The sequence below is a fragment of the Pseudopodoces humilis genome, chromosome 22, assembly GCF_049639895.1.
Source record: "Pseudopodoces humilis isolate 2021_Gansu_Grassland_sample_001 chromosome 22, ASM4963989v1, whole genome shotgun sequence".
NCBI lineage: Eukaryota > Metazoa > Chordata > Aves > Passeriformes > Paridae > Pseudopodoces > Pseudopodoces humilis.
The window spans coordinates 6,949,991-6,973,624 of NC_142221.1; the positions used below are offsets into that span (position 1 = coordinate 6,949,991).

Sequence of the window (23,634 nt, forward strand, 5' to 3'; positions counted from 1 at the left end):
TTGTCTGGTGGACTTGGCTTTGCTGTCTAAATAAAGAAGTTTCTGTAAATCCTGGGGATCCTGGTGCTCGTGAGGAAGAGTGGATTCCTCCAGGAGTGCTTTAGGTGTAGGATTTTCTTTCTTTAGGTGCAGTAGATGTCACCATTTGCTCCTGTTAAGATGGCCCTGCCTGGCAGCCTGAAATCTCCTTTTCTTTCTGCTGCAGGAGAGGAGGCCTTGACCATGTACATGGACAAAAGCCGCCTCGACAGAAAGTCAGGAAACGCCACCCAGAGCGTTGAAGCTTTGCACCAGCTCGCGTCCTCCTACTTTGTAGACCGTGATGGCACCATGAGGAGACTCCATGAGATCCAGATCTCTACCGGAGCAATCAAGGTACCACATATTGCCTTAGGAAGAGGAAAAAGATTTTCTGCCTTACATGGATTCTCTAGGGATTTGGGGCAGGACTTTGCCAGTCTGATGTCCTCTTTGATTGCAAGTTGTTTTGTTCCCAGGGTTAGTTTTTCTCTTATTCAACTGAAGAATTGATTTCCCCAGGACCACTAATGTCTGGAAAGAGGTGGAAATCCAGTGTGGCAGTTGTGTAGGGTAGGATCTTTCACTAAAAGTGACAGTGACTTCTGGAAGGGAGAGAGGGAGCAGAGGACCCAGATCAGTGACAGAGGTTGGAAGGGAAAGACTGGTCTGTGAAATGAACAGCCCTGTGCCATGCAGGAGTATTTATCTCCTGGGGGTGTAAGGCTGCAAAACATCTCTCAGCTGAATTTGCTACAAGAAAAGGTGAAAAACTCAGTGTGGCATTACTGAGGCATCTGGAATGAAACGGACTGAGAGACAGCTTGGGGGTTGCAGCAGGAAGGAAGGGAAGCTGCTCAGAGAATACAAAATAGGGAAAATGGCTCTGCAAAGGCTGCCTTCTCTGAAAGCAATCATCCTACAGTGGGCATGGATTTTATTGTTGCTGAGTTCACTCCAGGGAAGGTGATGTGGATGGAGTCGTCATTGTTAGCCATTTCTGAAAGGTTTCAGCTCTCGTTATTTTTCTGTGCTGTCTCATGGCTGAGTCTGTTCCCTTCTGGATGGGAAATTGTATTGAGATATTGAAACAGTGACAGCAGATAATCACCCGTGGTGAATTCCAGAAGGGCAGCCCTCCTCCATGGCTGGAAACCAACAGCAGCAGCAGCACTGCAGGTCATCTGTGCCTCCATCCTTCCTCAGCACAGGGCTGGTGTTCACATCTGTCGTGGGAGCACCAGGCACCACTGTGGCCTGGCAATCCATCTCTGTTTCTTGCTTTCCAATAAGAGAAGCCAGGGAATAATTCCTCTACAGGCTTCTGATGTTCTCCAGAGGAGATCCTCTGTAAGAAACATCAATCTGCAGGATCCCATTGCTAAGCCAGAATAACCTAAGGTACCCTAAAGAAAACAGCCACAATTCATTCTGATTTTTCAGCTCGTGGCTGCACCAAACATTAGCAATGTCTGTGCAGGGTGGGGCATTTTTTCCCAACTAGGGAAGATGTGCTTTGAGTTATATCAACTGGTGACAAGGAGTCCTTGAATTAAAAGAATTAAAAAGCCTGGGGAAGGTGTGGTGCTGCAGTCCAAGGGAACATTCTCTCTTTTCTACATCCTCTGTAGGTAACAGAAACTCGGACCGGCCCCCTGGGCTGTAACAGCTACGACAATCTGGACTCTGTGAGTTCTGTCCTTCTGCAAAGCACTGAGAGCAAACTCCACCTGCAAGGTAGGGCCCAGGAGCCAGGGAAGGGGGTGGAAATGGGACAGGGTTGCCCTTTTCCCTTCTCTTTGCTGTGATTCTGCTGTGTCTGGAAATCCCCTGAAGCTTCTGGTGGCTTCACATGAGGCTCAGCTGAGCAGAGCTAGGGTTGGCCCCAGCGAAGTGCCCTCTACCTCTGAATTTTGGTGGACTTCTGTGTATGACACTCACACCAACATAAAAAATGTGACCTCTTCCATCAGTGTTGAAGGAGAATTCTGCCCACATCTCTCTGCCCCTCCCGAACTGCTGATTTGTGTAAGAGGTTTGCAGATCAGCTTTTGGGGCTCTCTAATGACCATAATCTTTGGGAAAAGTCACAGAGGTTTTATTTGGATGCTAGAAGCCATGGCTTCAGTCCCAGATGGGGAGCTAGTCCAGAAGTCAACAGATAGAGGTCATGGCTGAATTAATAAATAAATACATGCTGGTTAGCAAGAAGTCAACTTGAGTAGAAGGAGGAAATTCACTGGCCATGTAATTTACAAAGGTTATTCCCAAGTTTTTGACAAAATAAGGAAATGTGGGATTTAATTGCTCATTTGCCCAGATGGTTTTATTTCTCGAATCCTTGTACTTGCACAAATTTTAATTTTTCAGATGAATGGGCTACATTACATCTTCTGCTTTGAGTATAATTTGGCAAGTGCTGTTTTAATCTTTGGTTTCACAGAAACTGGGTTTCATTTACCAAGTAATGTTGTGGATATAATATTATTGTTGTTATTATTTGCCTTTAAAAATAATAGGCAGGTTGTTTTCACTGTGCTGGTGATTATCCAAATCACTGAGTTCTGGTTCTTACCTAATTAACAATAAGCAGTTTGAGGGGTTTTTTACACTGTGATGATAGCTGCTGGTAATGAAAACCAAAGGATGACACATGAGATAAGTGGGGAAGCAGCTAAATCAGCAGGCAGCTTGGGTTATAGGCAGACTAGTGGGTAAATCAATAGACCTGTATTGGTTATCTGATCCTACAAGAGAGGAGATAAACCAAGGGAGCAGGGAGGAGGTGGAGGAAGAGGGAAAAATTAGGAGAGAGAGAGGGGATGAGGCTGTGATCTCTGATGGGAGCAGAGAGAGGCCAGCCACAGGTGGGTTTCATGGAGCTCCATGGCTGAGCCCAGGGCAGGGGGAGGCTGGAGCCAGGCCAAAGGAGATAGCAAGGGAAGGGAGGAAGGCAGGAGCTCTTCCTCATAGAACAGAGTGACCTTTAAAGCTCCACCTGAGTTTTCTACCTAATCTGGAGAGTGGTTCTTGGGATAATTACCCAGGATCCTTGCTCGGCTCTGAGAGGCCTCATTACAAATTAGTCACAGGGCTGCAGCAGGTAATGGATCGTGACCAAGTCTCCTCTGATCTGATTAGCAGCCGAACATGGGCTGCTGACAGAAATCCATGTTCCTGCCTTTGTGTCACTCCAGCTCTGAGCCTGGCTCAATAAAAGAGCCACTTCTTCGTGACAAGGAGAATTTCTCTGTCTCAACTTGCAGCTGCCCAGCCCCAGGAGAGGAGGTTTCAAAGCTGTGCCTCTCAGGAGAGACAGTGGGTGCCCTGGTCTGGTTGACAAGGTGGTGATCAGTCAAAGTTTGGACTCCATGACCTTGGTGGTCTTTTCCAGCCTGAATGATTCCATGAACCCACGTAGGGGGTGGGCAGGTTGATTTCGGGAGGATGGTGCAGGGTGTCTGGGGCTGGGCTTGTGGTCACTGGAACAATAAAGAATTACTAATTTATAAACCATTATCCTTGTGGGCCCAGTATACACTGGGATATATATATACACACATATATAAGTATGTAAAATATTGTGTATATATATGTACACATATTTATCACAGAAGGTCTCCCTTTTTCCCAGCACTCCCTGGAGCAGGATCCCTGTGGTGATGCAGGGCAGGATGCCAGAAGCTCTACAGCAGCCCATTGGGAAAGGAGAATCTGTGTTCCCTGGACAAGTGTCCTGGGCAGAAATTGGAAATTTTGACTGAGAAAAAAAGCAACACTTTAAAAAATTTCAGGAAATCCAAATTTCAGAGGCATGTTGAGTTATATCAATACAATAATTGACAGTATATGTCAATATTGGAGCACTGCAATATTTCAGTGAGGTACAATCCCTCTGTGATGCTCTAAACTGTGCAACAATAAACAGAAAATGTTGCATATCAGGTCATTTGCTACATCAAATATGGTCATATATTATAATACTATACATAATGCATGTTATACACAATACTTATATAATATTAACTATACTTTATTTCAATATTTAATATTATATTGTTGTATATGTGTAAATACCCTTATATATTATACTTACGTAATGACATCATATACATACATGGTACATATGATAGTATAACATTTGAATTTACATTACAATTACTATTAAAGCTTTTTCCAGGATGGGCAGAAAATTAATGGCAAGACAAAACATTTCAGCTTTTCAGTGCAGTGAAATGAGGGAGTATGAAAAAATACATTTAGAAAGTCAAAAGTGCTTTTGGAGTCAACATGCTCTCACAAAATGCTTCAATGGAAACTGCATTTTCAACAGAGAACTCTTCTGTGAAAAATGTTTCAAATAGCTCTAATTTAGAGCTGGGGAAATTTACCTCTTTTAATGCAGGAAGCCTTTTATATACAGTCTAAAGCCAAACATCTCTCTCTAATAGTTTTTCTCGGTGAATTAAGGACATGTTCCCTTGTCAGATACTTCATACTCTACCTGTAGTTATCAGAGATAAACCTATACCAAATCTGTGCTGCTCTTCATTTTTAAAGTGGAATTACATGCTTTACAAAGTGGCAGAATTCCTCCTCTGATCAATAAGTTACCTTCAAAACTAAGATATTCAAGACAGCAGCAGTCTCACCTTGTGCTTCTGTTACCAGCTCCCATTCCCTGGGCCCCTGGCTTGGAATGAGGGATCCTCCCCGTGGAAAAGGTCCAAATATCCCAGTTTTTAAGACCAGCTTGCCCCTCTTCTTGGCTGCTGACATGAGGTTGTTTCATCAGTAGACAACAGTGAAAAACTGAATATATATATATATATATATGTATTTTTTTTAAATGTTCCCAATATCCAAATAAATTTCTTAGACAACACCACAGCACTTGTGATGTTTTATTAGGGTTGTGGCTGGCAGCAGGGCTTTCCCAGCTAACCCAAGCTGCTCAGTGGGGCTGTTTTATTCCTTGGGATCGCAGCTTTCCTGCCTTACAGGGATCTGAAGCACCCAGAGCAGTGGTCTCGAAAGATTAATGCCACCTGTGCTTTACTGACAGCCATAACCCACTGAATTCCAGCAATATTTAGTCCCTGGGCATGGACAGAAGTACACATGAAAGAGAAGATGCCAGGACTGGGTGAGGCGCAAAATCTCTTGCTGAGATCTGATCACAGAGATGCTCAAAACTAAAGCAAAAAGAAAAAATTGGTATGAATCTGCCCCTGTCTGGGGATGATGAGGAATCTGTGAATATTTATGTGTGCATACATAAAAGTACTTCTGTGGAAATAGGCACAGCTGTATTTCAGTAGCACTGATTTCTTCCACAAGGAAATTCCTGGCTGGAAGATGTGAGGCAGATGTGATCCCAACAGCCTGTTTGAGATCAGGCTGTTGTTTTTGGAGAGCACACACTGGTGCTCTGATGAGTGGCTGGATTTGGGGGTCACTTGAGCAAACACAGCTCTGAGGGTGTGCTTCTTGTCAAATGCTTCAGGCAACTGATGGGTTCCAGCAAAACTGCTTTCCTGATGAAAGTTAAGTATTTATATAAGTGCTTTGTTGAGTTGGTGCTATGTGTGCAGAGGTCTGATTGCCCCATAAACATGATATTATTTCTTACAAGAGGAGGTTATCCTGGAAATGTTATTTTTTTTTTCAGAAACCACGAGTTTTATCAGCAAAAAGAGAGTATCCATGTGAAGCACTGCAGTGCTAAAATATGTTGTGTTTTGGAGATTACAGGGTATTCATGTTTCATCTGCTGGGGTGCACAGTGGATGTTCCTTGCAATGGCAGGTGCTTTCCTTGAAACTTCAGTTTCTTTTTTCACACCTATTCCCTCTAGGAAAAAAGAAAAGAAAAGGAATATTTTATTTTAATATTTATAAAAGAAATAAAAGAAATAAAATATACTATTACTACTACTACTAAAATAATAATAATAATAGTAATAATAATAATAATAATAGTAATAAAAATAAATGAAATAAAAATCTCCAAAGCCAGGATAATTTTTAGCTGGGACCAAGCCGCTTGTTGTGCTTTATCCAAGTTAAAAGAGAAACTATGGAGAACTTAAGAGCCTGAGGTAATTTGATCATATTCAAAGAGCCAGAGCAGGTTGCTCCTCCATGAAGCAGAGTGGAAAATGTATTCATGGGACTTGGACCATGAATGAAGAGTCAATGCACATCAAGAAGTCCAGCTCTGCTCTCATGTGAGCTTCAAAGCTCAGTGAGTACAGCTGCCTTCGGGCTCCCCAGTTCCCTTTGTGAATCAGTTCTCTGTTAGCACTGCACTTCCATTCCATCCTGAAGGAAAGTTTGGGATCTGGCAGGTGGGACCATCACCAGTATCAGTGTGAGGATTTGACAAGGGACAGCCCCTCTGTAGTGGTTCTTTCAGATAAATCATAGAGTCCCTGAGTGGGATTAGAAGGGATCTTAAAGCTCATCCCATTCCACCACCCTGCCTTGGACAGGGACACCTCCCACTGTCCCAGGCTGCTCCCAGCCCTGTCCAGCCTGGCCTTGGACACTGCCAGGGATCCAGGGGCAGCCCCAGCTCCTCTGGACACCCTGTGCCAGGCCCTCACTGCCCTCACAGGGAAGAATTCCTTCCTAATGTCAAAGCTAAACGTACTCTGTTTAAAGCCATTCCCCCTTGTCCTATCGTTACAAGAGGCTGAGCTTCAGGACTTGCTGAATGCAGCAGGAAGAAATCTGAACTTCTTTTGAGACACATCTCAGAAAAGACCAAAGGGACCTCAAAATGATGATCCTCTTCAGGCCAGTTTTGAGATGATTGCAGGGATGCTGTACTGCTCAGCTCTTTGTGTGTTCCTTCCACTCCCCTGTAGCAATGCAGAAAAGGCAGCAAGATCTATGCAAGAATAGTGTCTCTGAACGCCAGCCTGGAAATCCTTCCCTCTGCAGGTACCACAAACGTATTCCCAGCTGGAGGGTGCTCCAAGCTCATCCTGTCTGGAGGCTGCCAGTGGGGCCAGGCAGAGAGGCAGCTTGCTGCCACCAGGCATGGTACTCAGCAGACCAGGGGGAGAGGAAACAGGGCTCCCTGGGCCTTCCACTGCCTCCTGAGCCCCCAAACCTGCTCTTCCAGAGGGACCTCATTACGACTGAGGTGCTTCTCTGGATCCAAAAGCAAAAGGGTAATGGGGTCCCAGGGTCACCACCTGCTGTTTTTCTCTTGTCTGAGGTGGACACAACCCATCAGAGATGGGCCTGCACGCCTGAAAGGGGTCACAACCCTTTTTGCCATTCCTGCACACTCTCATCCTCTGAATTATTGTCTGATTTTCATTCCACTCCAGTGAGCTGTCAGGCACGGATCTGGTAATTCAGCGCAGCAGAAACACAAACAGATGGGTAATTGACCCTCGTGCCTTCATTACACCGGGGTCCATAAACTCCTCCCGCTGCCACTCCAAAGTCCCCGGCCTTTCCCAAGTGGGGTCCCCTGAAAATCTCGCTCAGAGTCACCGTCCTCTGCCTCGTGCACCACAGACACTGACAGGGGCTGACAGGCAGGACTTGCCAGGTAGAGGCAAACAGCTGTGAATCCTCAGGGACATCCGCAGGGAGCGGGGAGGAGGACGGGGTGGAAACCACGTGCGCCGCGCAAACACTTAAACTGCCATTACATCCTGAGCAAGGCTGCACTTCCACTGGTGCCTGCACAGATGGATGGATACACAAACACTTGCCATGAAGAAAGGGACAAGGGGATAGATCTCCCTGCTAATGTAAGTCTGCCAAGCAACACTGAAATCATCGGCACTAAATCCATTTGCACTTTTATAGGATTTGGCAAGTGGCCTTCCTAGCAGGGAGCAAGCTGCGAAGGCTCAGGTGCCCAACTCCTGTACTTATGCTCTGGGAACTGGGCACTTAACGCTGCAAGGGTCTTTTATAAATCCCCTCTCATGTTATTTTCCTTTCTTCTGTTTTCTGTTCCTTCTTATTTTTCCTTTCAGGGTGTATTTTCCTTTTTTCTGTGGTACCAAACCCATTTAGTGGCTCAAAACAGGTCAGAGCAGCATAATGCTCATTGCTTCTGAACTAGCACTTGGTTTCAGCAGACAAAAACCACCACACCTGGGAATAAAGGAGGCTTTGCATTCAGGGCCTTTGTACTGTGCTGGGATCTGGGAACGGGATGAAGGGCTTTTGGGGAAGGAAGTTTCTTGTCACCCTTCTCCCACAGAGGAGATAGGCTCTGCTCTCAACTAAATCACTATTTGCCCTGGAGGGATGCATTTGTACCTTCCTTATTCACGACAGCTTTTAATTCTTTACCACAACTTTCCCAAACTGTTAATGAAACAGGTTTTGAAAAGAGGAACAAATACCCAAAATTACTTTTTTTAATCACTTTTTTTCCCCTCCTATAACCCTGTTGTTCTCTCTCCAGGTCTCCAGATCATCTTCCCTCAGTATTTACAAGAGAAGTTTGTCCAGTCTGCCTTGAGTTACATCATGTGCAATGGGGAGGGCGAGTACATCTGCCGGGACAGCCAGTGCGGCTGCCAGTGCTCCGAGGAGTTCCCGCAGTGCAACTGCCCCATCACTGACATCCAGATCATGGAGTACACCCTGGCAAACATGGCCAAGACCTGGACAGAAGCCTATAAAGATCTGGAGAACTCAGGTAACTGAGCAAAACTCGCTTTTTCAATTCGTGGCTGGTCGTAAAATCTTTTATTCCCTCGGTATAATGCTCTAATTTGGCTAAAAAATAGAGGATATTGAACCCAACCCCAGGATCTCAGTGCTGAGGGCATACCTTTTCTTCCTCTATTAAACACACAGACAGGAACACACACCACACATGAATTATGTGTACAGGGATATTTTCCTGCATATGTTTGGTTAAAAATCTGATTTTTTTTCATACCAAACCATCTCCAAATCTCTTTTAATAGTTCTGTGGAGAAGCTTGCACAATATGAATGATGCAGAAATTGCTTTTCAGATTTGCATGAATGCTTTATTCTGCTTTGGTGAAAGCATTTCAGAGGGAGAGGAACACACAGGCCAGATGACACCTCCTTTGAGGCAGGGAGGAGAAGGGAAATGTCTTCTCTCTCCTGCAGGGCAGTGTCTGCTGCTGGGAACATTTCTCTTTTCCACTTTCTTCCCAGGTGAGGCTGGGGGTGTCAGTGGAGTTTGTTCCATGTTGATACTGGTAGTGGGAGTAGTTTACCCAGAGTGGATGTGTTGTACTCACAGGATACACACTCCTGAGGGCTTGAGGTAGGAAAGAGCAACTCTTGCAGTGAATTCTATCCTTTAGCAAGTGGTCTGCCTGCCCTGAAACCACACAGGCACTAAAGCAGAACTCCATCAGGAACTTGTCCTTGTGCTGACTCTCATCTTTCAGTCTTAACCAGCCACTTTCCAACACATTTTCTTCAATGACTATTATCACAGCTACCCAGATCTCCATGTCAGGAAAGAAAACTGTTGAGAAAGGAACCATCTAGCTCAATTCAAGAAGAGTTCTTCATAAGTTCTCTTACTTCATGCTGAAGGTCACCTTAATCCCTTTAAAGGCTGAAATGCAGTAGCCTGTGATGTTTCCATGAAGGGCTGTTGAGGATTTGCTCATACTTCAACACGTGGCCCCTGCTGGTGTTTGTGCTGCTGCACAGATCCTTCTGTCCCACTCCTGCTGTCACCCTGGTGCTCAGCTGAGCAGCCAGAGTGGGAGTTCGTGGCCCAAGGCTAATGACCATCCTGACCAGACCCCCCATGCACCCTGGGGAGCCTGGGCTGGCTTCCAGCAGCAGGTCACCAGCTAACGAGGTCAGATGCTTTCTGTGTTTCTATGGGTTCATGGATAGGGTGGAGAACACCAGGGCAAACTGGAAGTGTGGATTTTGGGAGCTTTTGCCAGCTCAGCACTACACAAGTTTACAAGGATTACTGGTGGTGCCTGCCAGCACAGCTCTGCCACTGGTTATGTGTTACCAGTTAGTTCTGGCACAGGATATTCACAAAAGGTGGTCAAGAGCCACAGGTTGGTGTCATCAAACCCTTCCCCTTCCCAGGGGATCTAACCCAGGCACTGAGAAAGTGGGAGCCCTGTGGAGAGGGGAGTTCCAGTCCCACATTCTGTCCTTGCTGCAATCTATCCAAGCACAGGCTGGGGTAGATAATTACACTCAGGCTCCCTTCCCTTGAGATTTGAATGGGGGAAGGTGTTTTTCATTTGCCATGTTAAAGTGACATATTGCAATGCAATTTCTGCCATATTCCACCCAGGGCTGGAGGCTTTTCAGGGCTAGATGGAGTGATTATCTTTATGTCTAAAGCTGCTGCATCTGATTCATCATTTTGATGCATCATGCGTGAACTTATCCTTTGAGATGGAAGTTGCTATCACAAAAGACTGCAGTATTAGTGTTTTGCTTCTTTGTTTTAATAAATATTCCCAGTGACTAGAGGATTTTCTTCATTATGAACAGCAGAGGAGAAATCTCTGATGACATCTGAAGGCTTTTCCAATAAAGTGGACTGAAAGGCACAAGAGTGCTCTGAAAGCAAATACCATTTTGCACAGGAAGCTACTGAAAGTCCAAAACATTTGTATTCTGCTTCTGGTCTGTGCTGGATCCTCTGTTAATTTGAAAAAATCCTGCAGGGCGAATCAAGAGTTGCTGTGATTTGGAATAGTATCTTCAGTCAAGGAGGCTGCAGTGAACTGAGGCTGCTTTGAATCGGCTCAGGAGGTTTTTTAGCCCTGTGCTTCACTGCTTGTGGGTAAATTGAGAAAAATAACACTGCCTTATTCTTGGCATTTTAGAATGGCTGGTCAAAAAAAATCTGTGATTGTGGATTAAAAAAGCCACAACTTTTAATTAAGTAATTTGGTGGAGTTTTATCTGTTAATTTGTTTGTTTATTCAAGATTATTGCTTTCTGATGTAAATGGATTTTTTTTTTCCTTTTTAACACTGGCAAAAGGAAGATTTCATCTGTGAAAGAGATGTCTGACCTGTCAATTCCCTGTGGTGCCACTTGTGCTGCTGAGTCATTGCCATGGGACTGCCTTAGGGATGGGATGACTCCGCAGAAAGAGGGACCAAGCTGCATCACGGGAGGTGTAGTTCCAGCCATCAGCAAGGTTTGCTGTGCAGAGGAATAAAACAACAACAAATGCAAACAGACTTGTTAATTAATTGGAAATTCTCAGAGTTAAGAATGAACAATTCCCAGAAACAGGGAATATTCCCATCCATGCCACCGGTTTCCAGGCAGAGTTATAAAAAAAATATAAATAATGAAGAAACTATGTTGGTTTTAAAGTACTTTTTACATTTTTTTTCCCTTCATCACCCTAATTTTAAACAACCACATCCAGCTTTTATTTTGCCAGATTTGCTGCTCATTTGTTTTTCCCCCAACGTTGCACTGCGGTAGCAAAATGTGCACACTGCACCGAAATTCCTGCCTTGCCCGTCTCGATGAAAAATGTAGCACATTCATCATCAGAGGGAAAAGAGCTTGGGCTCCTGCACAAAAAGGCTTTTGAGGAAATTGATTTATAAGGGGCGGGAAGCAAACGCAAGGCTTTTACTGCTGAAAGGTACCCGGAGTAATCAGCATGGTCAACAGAAGCAATTATTCGTGATGGAGGTTGCACAGCCCCGCGGAAAAGCACAGAGCTGGGTTTGGGGAGGAGAAGGGCGCTGGAAGCAACATTAAAAACAGAGTGAAAACCTGAGAGATGACTAAAAAAATATCTCTTGGTTATCTTAGTGGGGGAGGAAGGAGACGAGCAGATGTCCCACGGATGTTGGTAGGGCAGTGATGATGATTATTTTTATTTTGGTAGGGCAGTGATGATGATTATTTTTATTTTGGTAGTGCAGTGATGATGATTATTTTTTGGTTACATCGTGTGATGAGTAGGATGTGAACATCTATTTGCCATCCATGTCAAGATGAGACTGACTAATATACAGATATCCTTTGTTAGGCAGTTAAGAATGAACTGGAAGTTGATGAATAATAGAAAATCTGTTATGCAAATATCTTTAACTTGGTACCATGGGATGTAAATTATCTGGTCTGATTTTCTCCACTAATTCTATGGATTATTTCTTTATATTTGAAAAGATATTAGCCTTTACAAGCTCTCATTTTTCTTCTGAAAATAGGATGAAGGAATTTAAAAAAAAAAAAAAAAGGTTTGGGAAGGGTCAGAAATAATGGAGATAATGTAGAGGAAAAGATGGCTATACTTGTTGGCTTGTTTGGGAAGTTTATGGCAGGGTTCTAGTCCAGTCCCCCTCTACAAGCAGGACCACAACCAGAACTAGGTCAGGTCAGCCTTGGTTTTGTCTAAAATGAGAGATTTTTATACATCTCTGATCATGTTCCAGTGCTGCATTACCTCCAAGTGATGAAGTTTTTCAGTAAATCGTTTTAATTTCTCAAGCTGCTAACTTGTTGTACTGCTAACTTGTCTTCCTCCTTGTTATAGCAACGGTCTCTCAAAAGAGGAGTTTTTTTCATATCTGTGAGCACCTTTTGAGCAGTTGCTGCTGTAATTAAATATCCCTTGGCCTCTTCTTTAAACCAGTGCAGCTCCCCACACCTGACTTTGCAGAACTTGTGCTCAGGCCCTGGAGCACCTTGGTGTCCCTGAGCTCTGCCCTCCCAGCCTGTTCATCCCTTTTAGGTGGGTGCCCTGGGTGGAGCAGTACCAAGAAAAGGTGCATTTCAGCTTCCCCAGCCAGCTGGATTCAGCCAAGTATGAAGTTTTTTTCTAGTGAGAACAGGATGTTGACCCAGCTCAGCCCCCAGGACCTTCCTCAGCTGATTGTGCCCAAGCCTGTGCTGACACGTGGGGCTTTTCTCTCCTGGTACAAAACATGGCTCTTGTCATTATTGCATTTTATGGAGTTCTTATTGTCCTACTCATTGCATTTCTCAAGGTCTCACTGTGTCAAATATGGTTTACTAACATCAAAAATTGAGTTATTTTCCCCTGAGAAAGTTGGAATCATCTCTTTTTTCCCAACTGAGGATGTCCCAGCCTGGTAATCAGAGTCTGAACAAACCACCCTTCTCAGGTAGGAAGGGCTGACCATAAACAGAAACAGCATCAGGATTTCTGATTGTGATGAAAAATTACCTCTCAAACAAACCCTGCATAACAGTGGGTTTTTTTTCATTAGCAAACAAAATAAAATGGAAATAAAGTGATCAAAAAACAACAAACAGAACAAATAGCAACACTGAGCAATGTATTTTTTGATCAATTGGATTTGTACCCTTTGGCTAAAATTGACACCTTTTGTTCTCACCCAAAACCTGCAAACTATTCTATTTTATTTTCCTCATTACAAAATACAACTCATTTAACTTCAAATGGAGTTAAATGAGAGGTAAGAATCAGTATGCTCTTTTTAAAAAATGCGAAAGCAGGACATTTTAACAACATCCATACCTTTCCTCTGGGGAATTTTTAAAGCTTTGTTTTTCCCCTCTTTTTTTTAATTAAGCAACAAAATGCTTTGCCTTCAACAACAAACAGCATTTCAGGAGCAGCTGAAAAACAATATAAATGAGAACTCTTTAACTGACAATGATTACAACTCCCAGCTTTTTGTTTACAGCCCTTAGACTATAACCTCATATTCCAGGGAATTTCTCTCTTTTTTTTTTACTTCTCCACCCTGTACACTTCAACTTTGTTGTTTCACCTTGATGTTATAAACCATATATAAACATATAAACCACAGGGGTTTTTTTTCCTAAATGGGAGCAGCAACAGCCATGGAATTTGTGGTTTCCTGGGGCAGAATGACAGACCAGTTACTAATTTACCTTTAACTAATGGACATCACCTTCCCCTGGCAGAGCTGAAGAACTCTCATTCCTCACAGCTCCTTCTCCACCCTGCTAATGAAAATCTTTGTAACTGTTACCGCTCGGAAACCGCCGTATTTCTCCCCATTTCTTCTGTGTGTTGCAGATGAGTTTAAATCCTTCATGAAAAGGCTACCTAGCAACCACTTCCTGACCATTGGGAGCATCCACCAGCACTGGGGGAATGACTGGGACCTGCAGAACCGCTACAAGATGCTGCAGAGCTCGCTGGAAGCCCAGCGCCAGAAGATCCAGCGCACTGCCCGCAAACTCTTTGGCCTCAGTGTCCGGTGTCGGCACAATCCTAACCACCAGCTGCCTAGGGAAAGGTACCTCCATCCTTCCTTGGGCATGGGGGAGCTGGGCTGGGGGGCTGGTGGAGCTGAGCTCGGGCCCAATCCCAGCAGTGTTTTGTAGGGTGTGTTGGCATGGACATTTGGGGAAACAGTCAAATCTGAAATTCCTGGAGGTGTAGGTAACTTTTGTCACATTCCTGATTATACTCACGTCCCTTCTGTGTGGTTTTACCTATCCAGGGGGAGGGCATCACTTGTTCCCTGTTCCCAGCATTGCCAGGGGACCCCGTGTCCAGTGAGCAACAGTCAGAAAACACTGTAAAGGAATTCTCACTCAGGGCTTGGCCTGTACATCATGCTTATTTTCACTTTAGAATCATGGAATCACTGAGGTTGGAAAAGACCTCCAAGATCATCAGGAATATCAAGAACACGTTTAGTCTGTTCTGCAGACTAAGCTGCTTTTTTGTGGTTTTCCCTCAAGATCCACAGCTGAGTTTTCAGCCTCCACTTGCTCCACTTGTGGAGCACAAGGTGCTTCAGCCCATTTTTGGATGGTGCTCCTCAATATCTCCAGAGTGAAAGGAGAAGCTTTAGTTTCACTTGGAATGCATCACATTTCTGCTGTCAGATGCAGCGTGAACCTGTAAAACCTCACTGAGCAGAAGCCTTGCAAGGTTATTACAGGTGGAGAGAGCAGATTTTCCATTACTGCTACAGCAACTATTGATATCTAATAATCCACTCCTGCTGGCTCCTTTCAGCCCTAACCTGTAGCTGGGTTTGCTTCAAGTCATTTTTGGAGACTTGCATTTCTGGATTTTAATAAACATCTCTTGCTGTGCCTTTCTACATTGTCTGGACTGAAGCAATACTGAAAATCCTGGGGGAAAAAAATAATAATGAGTCTGAGTGCCTTTTCTTCCATGCTTCCTTTGGAAGGGTCAGGTCATGTTAATATTTGAAGAGAAACTGTTTATCCACTTCCTTCCTTTAGGTAATCCTAAATATTCATTTTCAAGACAAAATTGACAGACTGACTGCTGTCTACTGCTCTCATCCAGCTCCTTGGCTGCTGAACACGCTGACTTTTCATTTCATCGCTGTGCAGCTCAGAAAACTCTTCCAGGGCTTAACACCTCTTTAATTACCAAGGAATCTCATGTTTCTAGACAAAGATTTGATGGACTTACTAGGGATGAGGAGAAATATCTATTAAATGTAAGAGATTATGAAATAAAGTCTTTGGAGATCTTCCTAAACCTGGTCCATCCCTGCCAACTGGCTGAGCTGTCCTGACCAGGTGGAGAGCTGGAGGAGCCACAGGCATGCCCAAGGTGGAATTTTTTTAATTGTGCCATAGCAACAGCTACAATAACAACAAAGTGAAGCAGCAGTGAGGAAATCTCCATCCAATCACGTTGCTCCAAAACATTCAGACAAATATGTCTTCAGCATTTATCATCTATTTTAAAAACACAGCCAAGCAGAAAGGGAGCCTCCAACTACTACAATGAAATCTGGGGGAAGGGGGGTGGAATGGATGATGGCAGATGGGTTTTTAACTGACTGATGTGCTTGATTTGTTTAAGTCAACATCAGCAGGCATATTATCATTTCTTTTCTTGTTTGTCATTCTGCATCTGCAGCTAGGCAGGGGAGCAGTGTGGTAGGAGCTCTGTAGTGGAAGAGGTGCAGCCCATCTTTCTCCTCACAGAGCTGGGAAATACTCTCATTTTCTAATTGTTGCTGTACAGAATGACAGAGGATTATCAAGCATGCCAGTGGCTTTGAAAGGATTTCATGGTTCTATTAAGAGCAAGCCTCTCTTTAATACACATAATTGTAAGCCTGCATTATACATTCAAAGGCAATGTAAAAAAAAAAGAAATGAGATTGCTGTTGATTGTCCTCAGGGAAAGAAAGAGGTGGTGTTTCCAAAATGAAGATAAGAAAGGAAGAGTAGGGATCCTGGCAATTAGGCTGATTCTCCATGACCCTTTGCTTTGGCTAGAAATATTGATTTCTATATATCTAAACTATATATCTATATATCTATATACCTATATATATATATATATATTTCCTATAGATATATAGATAAAGGTATAGATATATATAGATATACAGATATATAGATATATAGATATATAGCTATATAGATATATAGGTACTGATATATTTGGTCTGTACCTCTTTTGTCAAAACCCAGGAAGGTTTAAAGTTTAAAACAAAGTCAAGTCTGTTGGTTCAAAAAGGAGACCACTCCTCAGTTAATAAATCTGTGGTGTAGAATGCTTACCTGTAGTTTTATTTTAAAGCACTGGATGTAAAATAGAAATAACATTCAATGGAGACAGGGGTTATACATGTTCTGGCTTTCAGCCAAAATACATCTCACAGCTGCTGAGAATAAAAATAGCATTTTTTACTTCACTGTTCTGTACAGAAAATGCAAAAGTACCCCCAGAGCAACTAGCACTGATTGGAAAGGTGAGTTTGCAAAGGAAATTTTTTAACTGCCTGCCTTTTTTCCTTGCAAATAAAAGCCAAAAATCTGTCTGGCTCCCTGTTCCCAGCATTGCCAGGGAACCCCATGTCCAGTGAGCAACAGTCAGAAAACACTGTAAAGTAATTCTCACTCAGGGCTTGGCTTGCATGTCATATTTATTTTCACTTTAGAATCATGGAATCATTGAGGTTGGAAAAGACCTCCAAGATCAGTGAGTCCAGCCTGTGCTTGGTCCTCATCTTGTCACCCCAACCAGAGCAGTGAGTGCCACATCCAGGAGTTCCTTGGACACCTCCAGGGCGGGGATTCCCACCACCTCCCTGGGAATATTTTAAATTAAAATCAATGGCTACTCTGGTACTGATTTTCAGCTGTTAAACAGTGGATCTTTCCAGCATCCTCCTGCTCTGACACCTCTTAGGTACAATGAGCCTGAGCCATCAGAGGGGTGTGTTTTAAAAATTTACCTCTTGTCAGCTGAAGGGTTCTGCCTGGTCCTCTGTATATTCTTAACCTGCCCCAGTTGCAAGAAAAAATGGGGTAATTTATACCACTTTACTTCTCTCTCACTCTCTCACACTTCCCATTGTCATGTTTGCAGTTGATGCCCAGCTCTGCCCTGGATTTTGCATTTTTATTCAATTACATCCTTTATTGCTGCCATCAGCAGATCGTGGGTATCTCCTGTTTCATTTTCTTCTTGTTTTTTTTTAATCCTACTTGTGTCTTTGCTGAAAGCTAAGATACACACAGAGCAAAATCAACCTCCCATCCATCCTCCACGAAGTTCATCTGGGGAACAGGAAATTTACTGGTGTCCATGGCAAGATATCAGCTGAGGTTTCTTTCCCATTTTGTTCTGCTGGCTGTTAGTATAAAGAAGTACAGAACTATCTAGTGATTTTTTTTCCTAAGACAGAACACACCCAAAATGGTCAGAATGTGATCACCTCACTCTGATTTGTACTGTGTCCCTTGCTATGGCCTGGCAGTTCTTGGCCCAGGAACTCAGGGGCATTATCAACACCTAAAACCTGTGTGAAGCATCAATCCGGCACTGTACAAATCCAGGTGCATTTGACTGCCTTTCCAAACAGGAAGCACAAGGCCTCAGATGGGTGAAAACATATTTGTCTTGTTGAAAAGTGAGCAAAAAATTCACCTGTGAGCAGAAGGCAGCCTCAGCCCCCTGGGCTGGTTTGGAAGTGCTTGCTGCTGGCAGCTTGTGGCTGTGTTTTGCAGCCACACTGCGCTGTGCTGTCCCCTCTCTGCCCAGGCAGAGCTGTCCCAGGAATTAAGAGGAGCCCTGTGCACATTTTTGAGGGGCCAGGGCTGTCACTGTCTCCCTCCACAGCAGATATTTATGGAGGTCATTGCCTTGCTCCCAAGCTTCCCAGCCAACCTTGTCCTTTCTGCCAGCAAAAGAGCTCATCTCGGCTGGGAATAGGGGAAAGAGACGCTGGCAGCCCTGTAGCGCAGGGAGAATGTGAAAATTATGTTTCCACACCCAACACTTCAGAATTTTTCTTCTAATGCCCTTCCTTTTTTCCTCATCCTGTCTGTTTAACTAATTTTCTTCCTGCTTTTCATTCCTACCTGTTCTCTCAGTTGCTGCTGTTGCAGTTTTTCCCTTTCCTTACTCATTACTCCTGCCCACTGTATTTCTCTCTCATTTTTCCTTTTACCTGCACATTTTCTTCTCTTTCTTCCCCAATCTTTCTGCTTCTGCTCCTTGATTATTTCTTTCCTTCCAGTGCTTTCTTCTGTTTTACACTCTCATCCCTCCACTCGCTCCCTCCCCCCAGTCATCTTGCTGTTCTTTGCTGCTGTATCTTTTAATGCCTTCTTTGATACAGCCTACAGCTTAATGATTATTCGGAGGTCAGGCGATGCAGGTGCCATGAATTTCACTAATCCAGCTCTGAGAGCCTCTGTCCATAATCACTCCCTTCGTTCTACAGGGGCTGAATCCTAATTTGTCATTAGCCAGTCCTCTCACTGCAGCACTACCAAGAACTTTTTGCCCAGAGGAGACAATGAAGTATTCATTAGCCAGGGGGGAGGCGGAGGGGAGGGAGCAGCGGCTGCACAGAGGGTTCTGCTGAGAAAGAAGTCGCTGTACCCAGCTTTCCTGGGGCAGTGGGAAGGGGGAAAAGCGGGAAACCAGGCAACAGGGCAAGTGGGCTGTGCAAAAAGTGAATGTGGGTTGAGGTGTCGTTTTCTAGGAGTCGTTCCAGTGCTGCAGGATGTGGAGTTGAAGGTGCTGATACAGCAGCCGTGGGAGTGATGGGGCTCAGGGGTGGGTGAGTGGGGCTGATTTTAAGGGAGAGACTCCAAGAGGTGGTTAATTTGCAGCAGTCTTTTGGGGTTTTTTTAAGGAGGAATAGTTTTAGCAGCTTTGTCTCCATGCATCCTGGCTTCCACCCTCTTTTCTACTGTTCTGAGCTCTGCACCATGAGCAGAAGCTGCTGCTTGCTTTACCTTGTCCTGTTATGGGTCTGTTTTTTAGAGGGTGGGGTCAATTGCCAATGACCTGAAGAGTTGTTTTCTCCTGCTAGCCTGGGAGTTCTGCTGACCTTGTGATGTCTGATAGCCCCACAGCCTCTGGCATGGCTTTATCAGCTCCATTCCCATATCACTGTGGCACTGCTGGGATCCTTGGCAGGACACAGTGCCGCTCTCAGCTCCTAGTGCAGAGTGAAGAGAGAGAGCTCAGATGAGCATTTCTAACTGGTAGCAATTTCTTAGAAGTCTTTTTCTCATCACCAAAGGAGTAAACATCAGATGAAAGATTCCATCTAGAAATAGACTGGAATAGCTCCCAGATGCCATGGCAGGGCATCGATGTTCCAAGAGCTCTGCCTCAGACACATCCCTGAAAACACTGTAGCTCCAGCAAGATGTCAACACGGAGTCCCTGTGAGGCCTTACAGTGCTAATTCTTCCTTCTCCCCACCTGCAGGACGATACAGGAATGGCTTACCCGAGTCCAGTCCCTGCTGTACTGCAATGAGAATGGGTTCTGGGGGACCTTTCTGGAAAGCCAGAGGAGCTGCGTTTGCCACGGTGGTACCAGTCTGTGCCAGCGCCCCATCCCCTGCATCATTGGGGGCAACAACAGCTGTGCCATGTGCAGCCTTGCCAACATCTCCCTCTGCGGCTCGTGCAACAAGGGCTATAAGCTTTACCGAGGCCGCTGCGAGCCCCAGAACGTGGACTCGGAGCGGAGCGAGCAGTTCATCAGCTTTGAGACGGACTTGGACTTCCAGGACCTGGAGCTGAAGTACCTGCTGCAGAAGATGGACTCTCGCCTGTACGTGCACACCACTTTCATCAGCAACGAGATCCGCCTGGACACCTTCTTTGACCCTCGGTGGCGCAAACGCATGTCCCTCACCTTGAAGAGCAACAAGAACCGGATGGACTTCATCCACATGGTGATCGGGATCTCCATGCGCATCTGCCAGATGCGCAACAGCAGCCTAGACCCCATGTTCTTTGTCTACGTCAACCCGTTCAGCGGGAGCCACTCGGAGGGCTGGAACATGCCTTTCGGGGAGTACGGCTACCCGCGCTGGGAGAAAATCCGCCTCCAAAACAGCCAGTGCTACAACTGGACCCTGCTGCTGGGCAACCGGTGGAAAACCTTTTTTGAGACCGTCCACATCTACCTACGCAGCCGGACTCGGCTGCCCTCCCTCCTGCGCAACGAGACTGGCCAAGGGCCCGTGGACCTTTCCGACCCCACCAAGCGCCAGTTCTACATCAAGATCTCAGACGTGCAGGTCTACGGCTACAGCCTGCGCTTCAACGCTGACCTCCTGCGCAGCGCGGTGCAGCAGGTCAACCAGTCCTACACGCAGGGCGGGCAGTTCTACTCCTCCTCCTCCGTCATGCTCTTGCTGCTGGATATTCGGGACCGAATCAACCGCCTGGCGCCTCCGGTGGCCCCGGGGAAGCCGCAGCTGGATCTGTTCTCTTGTATGCTCAAGCACCGCCTGAAGCTCACCAACAGCGAGATCATCCGAGTGAACCACGCACTGGACCTGTACAACACCGAGATCCTCAAACAGTCCGACCAGATGACAGCCAAACTCTGCTAACCCTGGACTTAGCAATGGACACCTTGGTGATCGATCCTTTTGCTGTATAAAAAAAAAATAAAATAAAACACACACAAAAAAAATACCCAACAAAACCAAAAAAAAAAAGAAAAAAAAAAGAAAAAAAGAAAAAATAAAAAGAAAGAGAAAAAAAAGTAAAAAGGAAGAAGGAAAAGTAGGGGGAAAGGAAAGAAAAGAAAAAGGGGAAAAATAAGATTTGTAAAATGTAATTAATATACAAAAGAGGAAAAAAAAAGAGGAAATTCTTCATTTGTTGAAAACTAAACCCGTTCTAGCAGCTGTATAAAACTGTCAGGCATGTTTGTTATTTCTATAATCCGTCATAAAAGGGTAACACCGTACTCTCTCTTGACCTTGGGGGTGTTGCTTGTGAGTCCTCAGGGGCAGCAGAGGAAATAAAGGGAGGAGCAGAGAGAGGGAAAAACTTCTGTACTGAACTGTCGAGTTTTCTGCTATGCAGGTGCCAAGACAAAGAGACATACAAAAAAAAAATCAAAAAGTCAAAGCAAACAGAGTTATATGTAAATGTAAAAGAGCTACCATTATTCCTATAGTGGGAGTAAATGGTTAAAGATAAAAGATATTTCTTCTGTTGAGATTTATGCCAGCTTTATGTTGAGTTATTCCCGCAGCCTGTGCTGAGCTTTGCTGGAGGACAGGAGGGGATGGCAGCCCTTGGGGAGTAAAAACGATCCCTGGTGAGACCACACAGAAAAGGTGGAGGGTGGGTGCAGGGCTCAGGTGTCCTCCCTTTGGGATTTCCACCTTGGAAGACGTTTCACCAGAGGCAGAGGCTCAGCAGATGCTGGAAAATGGGAAGTGTTGGGTTGTTTAGCTTGACCTGCAGTGTGTGCCCTGCACTGGGCTGGTGCTGCCTTCAGTGGTGCCAGAGGAGGAGCAGCACCTGTAAATCTTCACTCACTCATCTTCCAGGCCCTTCTACGTAGTCCCTAAAGCAGAGAAAGCCAAAATCATAAAGGCAAAGCTGAGTTTGTGTTTCTGCCTCAGGTGCTGGGTTTTCCAGTAGCGCTGGGTAACCCTCATCACCACAAAAACTAAAGCACAATGCAAGGGAATACATTTCCAAGGAAACCTGGAGACACTGAAGGGTACATAGGTCATTTCTGTTCACTGGGAAAGGAAAAAAAAAAAATCCTTTTTACTTTCTTATGTTTCTGTGGCTGTGAATAATATCCTTGTCTCACTTAACACTTTGTCCACAAAAAAAAAAAAAAATACAGCAAATATATGAGAACATTTTATTAAAATATATGCAAAATTAGTAAAAGGGAGGGGTGGGTGGGAAGAGCACAACAACCACACCTATCCTGAGTTTGCAAGGATAAAGCCAAATTAAAAAGAAATTGAGTTATCAAAAAAAATACTAAAATAACCAAAAGGTGGGTAGAATTTTTTGGAATGTGTGTGGACATGTGTTTGGATTTAAACAAAAAATAGGATGTTGAATGGAGTGTGTGAATGAAGGATCAGCTGAGCTGGGTGATGAAGCCTGAACACTGTGGGAGGTGAGTAGTGAGGTGTTTCTCTTAATTTCACTGTTTTTTTAGTTGAAGTTGATTGAGAAGTGCTAGTGAGAGACTGGAATTCCCGCCCTCCAGAAGGGGAGAAATAAATCTCTGATCCTGATGCCTTCCAGAGCTGGAGGAGCATCCTGGGGAAAACAGGTCTGAGCAAGGGGCACAGTCCTGATCCAAAAAACAAGATTCAAGTTTGGCTCAAGATTTAACATGTTGATTCAACCGAGCTCAAAATAATCTTGTAGGAATTTTCACTTTATTTCAAGACTTTGGCTGAGATTCTGAGAGTAACATCCGTTCTGGAAAGACCTGGATGCATTTTGGTGTCGGTCATATGGCACCAGGGACTTGGACCACTAAGGCTGGTTTCAGGTTTAATTCATATGATTGAGGTTCTCATCCAAATTTCCTGAGAAGGAACTGATACCTTTGGGAAAATATCCATTCACTGAACTCTCCTGATGAGCTACCAATTGAGGGCATGAGAGAAGCAACTTGGGTAATCAGTAAAACCCCAAAAAGGGGGTTTAGTCACAAAAGGAATGGGTATCAGAGAAAGAGCTGGGTGAATTAAACAGCAAGGGTGTTCTTAGGGACATTTCCTTTAGTAATACCTTTTTTCCCCCTACCTTGTATCAAGATCTCTCTCTCCCCTGGTCAGTCCACACAAGAGGCCTCAGGTTGCCCATTTTTCCCAGTGTTTGTTTTTCATTTGCTTGGTCTTTGCTTTGTGTAGCAGAAAATCGTATTAGACCTCACCGTTCCAAGAGTGTTCTTTATAGATGTGACATTTCTGCCTCAGCTTTCTGATAAGAGAACATTTGGCAGCAATCGTATGCATGGAGGTGAGTTTTAAGCAAATAGTAGAGAGTATTCATGGGAAATGAATGTCAAATTTGTAATTATCAGTAGAAATAATGTTCCTGACAGTTACATCCATCTAAGCAGGGAATAGGAATGTACTGTTTAAATTACATGTATGACCCAAAGAGCTGACACTTGAAAGAGCTATGGTTATAGCTCTAAAAATACTGATTGCTGCTTCTGAGCAGCCTGAGCTGCAGCCTGCATGCAATGATGGGATTTGCACATGGCTTGGAATAGTGACCGTGCCAACAAGGGGTGAAATTAATTCGATAAATTCTTTCCTTTGAGATAAGAATCCAGGTCTAGTGAGCAGAAGCCAAAGAAGCTGCAATTAAATCTCAGATCTCATGGGTAGCTAGCAGCACATTAC

General features: G+C 44.5%; 1 protein-coding gene across 1 annotated transcript in view; it reads left to right on the forward strand.

Annotated features, from left to right (window-relative positions):
• BRINP1 (BMP/retinoic acid inducible neural specific 1) overlaps positions 1 to 22,082 on the forward strand; it is an 87,326-nt gene extending 65,244 nt beyond the window's left edge. Inside the window, exons 4-8 of the mRNA XM_005527198.3 lie at positions 206 to 375; positions 1,650 to 1,755; positions 8,461 to 8,697; positions 14,034 to 14,256; positions 19,698 to 22,082. Coding sequence (XP_005527255.1) covers positions 206 to 375; positions 1,650 to 1,755; positions 8,461 to 8,697; positions 14,034 to 14,256; positions 19,698 to 20,838 — 1,877 coding nt within the window. The 3' untranslated portion in view covers positions 20,839 to 22,082. The remainder of the gene's footprint in view (positions 1 to 205; positions 376 to 1,649; positions 1,756 to 8,460; positions 8,698 to 14,033; positions 14,257 to 19,697) is intronic.
• Positions 22,083 to 23,634: the final 1,552 nt, after the last annotated feature.